The 8,165-nt window shown below is 52.2% G+C and overlaps 1 protein-coding gene across 1 annotated transcript; it reads left to right on the top strand.

Moving 5' to 3' along the window:
- Positions 1-683: 683 nt before the first annotated feature.
- On the top strand, positions 684-7,948 carry FZD4 (frizzled class receptor 4). The gene is made up of 2 exons (XM_033146093.1): positions 684-1,079; positions 6,372-7,948. Exons 1-2 carry the CDS (start codon positions 831-833, stop codon positions 7,701-7,703), a joined length of 1,581 nt encoding a protein of 526 aa, XP_033001984.1. The 5' UTR covers positions 684-830; the 3' UTR covers positions 7,704-7,948.
- Positions 7,949-8,165: the final 217 nt, after the last annotated feature.

Here is an 8,165-nt window from a genome sequence, read left to right as displayed (position 1 = left end):
TGTACATATGTATGACTCTAAAGCCACAAAATGCATAAGATACTGTGCTCCAGTTCATGTTTGTTCAACAACAAACTCGAAGATCCTTCCGAGCAAGTTTCCAAAGAATTGCAGCCTTGCAGGGGTGCCAACTTGAATAAGCACTGCCCCACATAATTGATCACGTGTTGCACACCCACACTCACAATTTAAATGGCAATGCCCATCAACTTTGAAGAGGGCGGAGGCTGTCCCCCTCAAAAAAATTATTGGGGGAGGGGAACGAAGAGACCTCGGCTCCTCGGAGTTTGCTCTTCTGCAGCCTTGCACCCCAAGCCGCAGCTAGCCTAGACGGCAGTCCGCCCCCTCCAGTTTCCAGGCGGTTCTGTCATTTTCAGTTCCGCCGAATGTGCTAAGGAAGCTCCGCCGCGGCTCTCCTTCGCCCTGGGGCACCGAAGCCTTTTCCATACGGCCGCCGTCGCCCCGACGATCCCGGGAAAGTGACCCTGCGCGGGCTTCCAACTTTCCCTCGGTGGGCGCGGCTCCCTATCGGGGCGGGCCGGCCCCTCCCCCGACCGCCGGCCCCTCCCCCGGGCAGGTTGCTACCCCCACCCCTCGCCGGCCTCCGCCATTGGCCGCGGCGCCTGGCGTTCTCTGGAGGTGCCGCCTCGGTTGGTGTCACCCCGCGCTGCGCCGCCGGCTTAGCCAGACGCGCGCTCCGAGGGCGCACGGCTGTACGGGCGTTTTGGGTCGGCGGGGCCGCTTTGGGGTGGCGCCTCGCGGCTTCCTCGTGTCTCTCGGGCTGGGCTGGAGCCCGGCGGCGAAGGGGAAGCCGGGCAGCTGGCTGGGCGATGGCCCCGGAGCCGGGGGGAAACGCTGCCCGGCTGCTGCTCCTGCTTCTCCTGCGGGCGCAAGGCGCGCGCGGTTTCGACGAGGAGGAGCGCCGCTGCGATGCCATCCGCATCTCCATGTGCCAGAACCTGGGCTACAACGTCACCAAGATGCCCAACTTGGCCGGCAACGACTGGCAGCCCGACGCCGAGCTGCAGCTCACCACCTTCACGCCGCTCATCCAGTACGGCTGCTCCAGCCAGCTCAAGGTGGGTCCAACGTCTCCTCCAACCCTGGCCTCTCCGCGCCCCGTCTGGGCTCTTTCCCTCGCTCGCCAAACACCTAGGGATTTATCCGGCCCTCGAGGCTAGTAAAGGCTGCTGCTTACCTTGGGCTGCGCGTCGGCGGAGCCCCGCGGACGCTTCTCCTTGGGGAGTCGGCAGCCCTGAGCTGCGCGCAGTTCCCTCCCGAGGGTTGCGATCCTGAGCTCACTTTAGGTAGGAGGAGTAATCCCGCTCGGACCGGTCCGGGCTTTAACGTCGGGGAAAACGCGCGCAAAAGAGAACGCCGCTCTGCCAATTCTGGGTTTTTCAAAAGGCTGGTGTTTTTTTTAGCGCCAGCGATGAGCCAGAAGTGGATGCTGCGGCTGGAGTGAATGCATGAGAGGGTCTCGGGGCGTATGCAGAGTGCATTTCCCTTACTGCTGCGGGAAGGTTGTGATTCAAACTTGTTTGGGAGGAGCGTCCTCTGAGGGTGGGAGCGCACTTCACAAGCCTAGACGTGGGGGGGGGGCTACATGCTCGGGAGTGGAATGCTTTCTGTGCATGCTTAAGGTTACTATTCTCTTATTGCTGCACACAAAAAGGAACTTCAGCGAAGGATGTTGAAGGTGGGTGGTGGGGCTCCGCCTCAGACCCAATTCTTCTGCCATACCTGGCGTGTTATTCACTGCTAGGATGAGGAAATGGTGAGTGTTTCCCACCCTTTCGAAACACACTCCTGGCAGCAATGGAGGGCCTAATCCACTCCTGGGTGTTTCCAGACAGAAGGCTTTGGGGGGATCAGGTGTGCTGATTCAGCCGGGAGTCTGAAGCTGGCCAACTCTCAAACAAGGCGGCGGTGTGTTGTGCATGCCATGCCCACCCTTCGTAGTCCAAACCTCAGACTGGGGGCTTATTGGATCCGAGTCCAAAAGGCTGGAGATCAGAGTTGCATTTCTGCTTGAGTGTAAAGCCCTTTCGCTGTTCGATGCTACTTTTTGCTCTCTGTGTCACCTTGCCTCTCTGTGTTTTGATTTCCTCCACCTGGTATGTCTCTTCCCCATTTTGCTGTGATGACGAACCTCTGATGCCAGTAGCCCTAAGCGCTCTGGGGATCCTCATAAACTCGATAATCCAGCCTGCTGCCCCTTTCAGGTGTTCCCTCCCTCGGCTCCGGCAGTTTGGTGCAGCAGAGCTGCTGAGCCCTCCAGCGGCAGGCACCAACTTTAATCATGCGTGGAGCTTTTGCTGGGCAGATGTTGCTAATCCTAAGCTGAGCAAACCCACCCCTGCAAGAAGAACACTGCCCCAGGAATCCTGTTTGCCCTGTGTATACCTGACCCCTTGAAACTCGGATACATACACCCCCCAATTGCACAAGGACGGACACGCTAGACTTCTGCACAGCCCCGGGGGAAAGTGTCTCCTTCTCCTTGAGCTGCTTTGTGGAATTTTGCACCAGATACAGACCATCTCCCTCCTTTGTAGAGCTGACCTGAGCCACACAGACACACCCTCTGATTTCAGGAGAGCCTTCAGAAAGTGATGCTTCTGCAGGGAGCTTCCCAGAATCTTGCATTTGCTGGGGAGCTGCAGGTCTGCGGTAGACCTTCAGTTCTCTTAATTAAACGAATTGCCACGGCACCCAACCAGTCCAACGCCCGCTTTGCTATGCCTTGGCACAACCTGGCACAAAGAGCCCCAGAGGGCAGATAGTAACTGACATTTAGGAGAGGGGAAAAACACACAGAAAACAACAACCTTTGCCAAGTATCTCGAAGAAGCAGGTGCAATTGGATATTCTCTCCCCCCCCCCCGGTGGATGGGTGGGGGGAGGGAGGGAGAGAGACGAGTTCAAATTAGGAACGCAACACATTGAGACATCTTCACAGCTTTCTGAAGCTGGGTTTAAAATTCTTGCCATCCAAGGTGAAGAGGGTGGCAGGTGCATTTAAGCCAACCAGGATTCAACCCTGCCCCCGTCATTTGCAGTCCTGTTTTGGTAATTCTCTGTTCAGTTCCAGTGAGGAAGGTTGTTCGTTGTTTTGTTTTCCAGTCTACCCGTGGGCAGTTAATATCTAACTTGCAACTCTGGAGTGCAGAGCCACAGTTCTAGAAATCTCTGTGCATTTCAACAGGTACTACATTTCCTGCTCTTCCTCCAAGGAGTCTGAGGTTGCATATGTAGTAGTTCTCTCCCAGCTCCCGCCAAATTTTACAACAACCCTGCGAGGCTGGTTAGGCTGGCCCAAGGGCATCTGGTGAGCTTCATAACAGCAGCAGCAGGGATTTTGGAACCGGCTTCTTCCTGGAACTAGTCCGAGACGAAATGTCAAAGCTGCTTATGCCATTTCCCTTCTATTGTACCCAGAGCAGCTTGCGGCGTAAAAATTAAAAACAACAAAACAAGTGAGTTTTAAAATATGCAACTAAACCGCACTCTTCTCGGTCTGGAAGGAAACCCGACGGCTTATGCAGACATGCGAGAAGGAACTTTCGGTGCAAACATTTCCACTGGGTGTGAATCTGCAGATAAGAAACCCACTTACAATAACATCTAAATCCAGGAGGGGCTGCCAGGGTGGAACAGAATATTCAAAAGATCTCTCCCAGTTCTCTTTCGCTTCCCGCGTTCTCCCCCCTCCCTCTCTTGAGGTTAATTTACTCGTGAAGTCGGAAAGCAGTTGGCTTAAGAAACGATGGAGCTGAAATGGTGTGTCCGTCCCTCCCCCCCCCCCATTTCTGATTGGCAGGTTATCCCTGCCTGAATGTATGTTCCCTCTGGCAGCTCAGGAATTTGGACGGGAGAGAGTGCACTCTGAATTGGAGTTAATAAACAAAACGAGCAGCAGCTATGCCTGGAGTATTTCAGATATTTTCACACCACTGGAGAGAGAATCTTTGAGTTGACTTCTAAATGGAATGTACTAAAGAAATGGGCAACTGTGCAGCTTCCAAGCGTAGGCGATGGCAAATGAAACTCTCATTTTTTTTTCATGCAGTTAGGACAGCCTTGCAAATAAGCTCAGACAAGTTACTAGCCCACAAATATTTTTATTAGCCCACATTAGTAACTGAGGCCTAGAATTACTGTGACGTTTTAAAGCATTCCTGCCTGGTCATAGGGTCATAGAATCTTAGAGTTGGAAGGGACCCCAGGGGTCATCTAGTCTAAACCCCCCCCCCCCCCGCACAATGCAGGAATTTCAGCTGAAGCATCCATGACAGATTGCCATCTCAGATGGTCACAGAGAGAGATTCTGTACTTAATGCTGGCAGCTAAAGTGGTTGTTTACAATCTTAATTTCCCTTCTTTCTTTAAAACTGTTTCTTAATGGGAAGCCTGGTATTCTCTTGCATGTTTGGGAAATAGAGATCTTCCAGGGTTTAAAGAGCCAGGTTAATTTAAAGAGCCTAGGTGTCTGTATGTGAGCTTGGACATGTCACTGAGCCCTTGTTTGAAAAATAGGAGTAATGAGACTGCAAAGCACTTTGCTAGACTTATTACCAGCAATACCAAAACTTTCGGAACCCTAAAAAAAGGGAGAAAGTCTGTCTAAACTTGGGAGTTATCCTGCCCGTGCTCACTTCATAAATGCAGAGTTTAAAAATCTATATCGGGGGGCAGAACTCAAAACTTGGGTTCTTACAGCAAATAATCCCCAGAAACAATAATAATGTGTTTTAGAATCATGAATTGTACATTTGGAAAGGGACACCGAGGGTCATCTAGTCCAACCCCCTGCAAGGCAAGAATATTCTGTTTAATTCTGTTGCATGGGTCGGGCATGATAGCCAAGTCATTATAGAATTGAAGGAGGAGATACTCGGTGGAATTGTAGTCTGGGAGGGGGGAGATATACCATTGCCCATTTCCCATGAAATTCACCCTCTGTAGCATATTTTCTAGTTTTGAGTTTATACAGTGAAACGTCGGTTTAAGAACAGTCCTGTTTACGAACAATTCGGTTTATGAACTCTGCAAAGCCGGAAGTAGTGTCCCAGTTTGAGGACTTTTACCTCAGTCTGAGAACGGAATCCGAATGGCCTCATCAGGGAAAGCGCGCCTCGGTTTAAGAACCATTTTGGTTTAAAAATGGGCTTCCAGAACGGATTAAGTTCATAAACTGAGACAGGCCCAAACAGAGGGGGGGGGGTCATATGGGCCACTTTGCCCGGGCCTCCGATTCCAAAGGGGGCCTCGGTCAGCATATTCACAATCGCTAACCATTATTTAAATGTAAATACTTAAAATAATCCTTTTCCCTATGTATTTTTAAAAAGCACTATTATTTATATACTTACTTATTTATAAGACTTCGGAGATCCCCAGGGTAAAAAAAGGGGGGGGCACATTATCTACCTGGCCCGGGCCTCTGCCTGGCTCTGCAAGGGCCTGAACTGAGGTACCACTGTACTCCTTAAAAATTCTTGCGTTCAGGACCAAACTAGATGTACTGTACCTTGTCACACGATTTGGTGTTGCAGAGCTTTTAGTTTCTTTGTTTAGCAGCATGGTGCACTCAGGCCTAATCAGGACTGTAGTGTGTGTGTGTGGGGGGGTCTACAGTCTTAACCAGACTCCCCTCCCTGATCCTGCAATCTTCCATGGAAGGAGGAAAGGTACCATCACAAATAGTAGGGCAGGGTGAGTCCTGACTGGGACAGTGGCAAAGGCAAAGGCAAAGGGATTGAAACTCTCCCATCCTGCAGGCCCAGCCTGGACATTCCCCCCCGGAGCCACCTATTTATTAAACAAGCAGCTACGCAGCATCAAACTATGTGATAAAAGTTAGGGTTTGCCATATTTCAATAAGTGAAAATCCGGACACAAAATAAAATTGCCTATTTTTAAGGGAAATCAGAAAAAAAACGACACTGCCGACATGGCTTGCCATACGTCCGGATTTTCCTGGACGTTGTTGCCAATTTCCGCTTGGACACTGCTTATGACTACAGTATTCCAGGTATTTTCTGGGAAATGCTGGACGTATGGCAATCCTATAAAAGTCCCAACTGGTTTGGCCCATGGCCTTCAAAAGTGAATTATGTGCTTTTTCTGTATGCGTTTTGTGAAATATAGCTCTACGCTGATCCTTGGTATGACCTTGGCCAAATCTTGAAGTGTGAGCAAAATGCACACGGAAGCCTTTGCAACTGAACACTTTCAGTTTTATGTTCTGTATTAAAAAGCGATTCCCAAGTTTATTTTCCGGGAGAGAGCGTGCGGGTGCCTACCTACACCCTCCTAAAAGTTGTCTTGTCTTTTCTTTTCTCCCTCCCTCCCTCTCTCTCTTCCAGTTCTTCCTTTGCTCCGTCTACGTCCCCTTGTGCACGGAAAAGATCGACACCCCGATCGGCCCCTGCAGCGGCATGTGCCTCTCCGTCAAGAGGCGCTGTGAGCCGGTCCTGAAGGAATTCGGCTTCTCCTGGCCGGAAACCCTGAACTGCAGCAAGTTCCCGCCGCAAAACGGCGACAACCACATGTGCATGGAGGGCCCGGGGGACGAAGAGGTGCCTCTTCACAGCAAGTCGCCCTTGAACCCTGGAGAGGAATGCCATTCCGTGGGATCGAACCCGGACCAATACATCTGGGTCAAGAGGAGCCTGAACTGCGCCCTTAAGTGTGGTTATGACGCCGGCCTCTACAGCCGTTCGGCCAAGGAGTTTACAGACATCTGGATGGCTGTGTGGGCTAGCCTGTGCTTCATTTCGACGGCCTTCACGGTCCTGACCTTTCTGGTCGATTCCTATCGGTTTTCCTACCCCGAACGCCCCATCATTTTCCTGAGCATGTGCTACAATATTTATAGCATCGCCTATATCGTCCGGCTGATCGTGGGCCGGGAGAGGATTTCCTGCGATTTTGAGGAGGCGGCAGAACCTGTCCTCGTCCAAGAAGGCCTCAAGAACACAGGATGTGCTATCATTTTCCTGCTGATGTACTTTTTCGGGATGGCCAGCTCCATCTGGTGGGTGATCCTGACGCTGACGTGGTTCCTGGCCGCAGGACTCAAGTGGGGCCACGAGGCCATCGAAATGCACAGCTCGTATTTCCACATCGCGGCCTGGGCCATCCCCGCCGTGAAGACCATCGTCATCCTGATCATGAGGCTGGTTGACGTGGACGAACTGACCGGGTTGTGCTACGTGGGGAACCAGAACTTGGACGCGCTGACGGGCTTTGTGGTGGCCCCTCTTTTCACCTATTTAGTGATCGGGACCCTGTTCATTGCAGCCGGCCTGGTGGCCCTGTTTAAAATCAGGTCCAACCTTCAGAAGGACGGGACAAAAACCGACAAGCTGGAGAGGCTGATGGTGAAGATCGGGGTCTTTTCGGTGCTGTACACCGTCCCGGCCACCTGCGTCATCGCCTGCTACTTCTACGAAATCTCCAACTGGACGATCTTCCGCTACTCGGCGGATGACTCCAACACGGCGGTGGAGATGCTGAAGATCTTCATGTCCCTGCTGGTGGGCATCACCTCCGGCATGTGGATTTGGTCTGCCAAAACGCTGCACACCTGGCAGAAGTGCTCGAACCGGCTGGTGAACTCGGGCAGGGTGAAACGGGGGGAGAAGAGGGCAGACGGCTGGGTGAAGCCTGGGAAAGGGAACGAGACTGTGGTATAAGGTGGACCAACGCACAGCGGGTGGACCTGCTGGGCGCTCTCTCTCTCTCTTTCCCCCTGCGGGAAGAGCCGGGTTCACGCGAGCAACCGCTGCAGGAACGTCGCAGCGGTTTGTGCGCCACGGAAAGGAGCTGTGCTTTTTTGGGAGGTGGTGGGGAGAGGGCGCACAGAGAAGGCCCTAATAAACTGCAAGGACTTGTTTGTGTGTTTGTGTGTGTGCTGTGAACAGCAGGGCTTTGCTCCCGCGCAAAAACCCCCCCAAAAACCAGCAACAAAGGGAGTCTGCAGTGGCTTTCAGAAGCTGTGAAGACAAAAATGCATCCTTGTGCCTTGAGGAGTCTTGGGACTTAGCACCTCCTAGTGACGCCTCATGTGCCTTCTCTTTATTCCTCCTCACCCTGCCCTGAGTTGTATTTTTAGCTGTGTGTCTTGTGCAGGAAAGAATTTAGAAAGTGGATCTCCG

The sequence above is a fragment of the Lacerta agilis genome, chromosome 4 (assembly GCF_009819535.1).
Source record: "Lacerta agilis isolate rLacAgi1 chromosome 4, rLacAgi1.pri, whole genome shotgun sequence".
Classification (NCBI taxonomy): domain Eukaryota; kingdom Metazoa; phylum Chordata; class Lepidosauria; order Squamata; family Lacertidae; genus Lacerta; species Lacerta agilis.
Note: the sequence above shows the minus strand (reverse complement) of the source record. Positions and strands in the feature narration are given on the sequence as shown.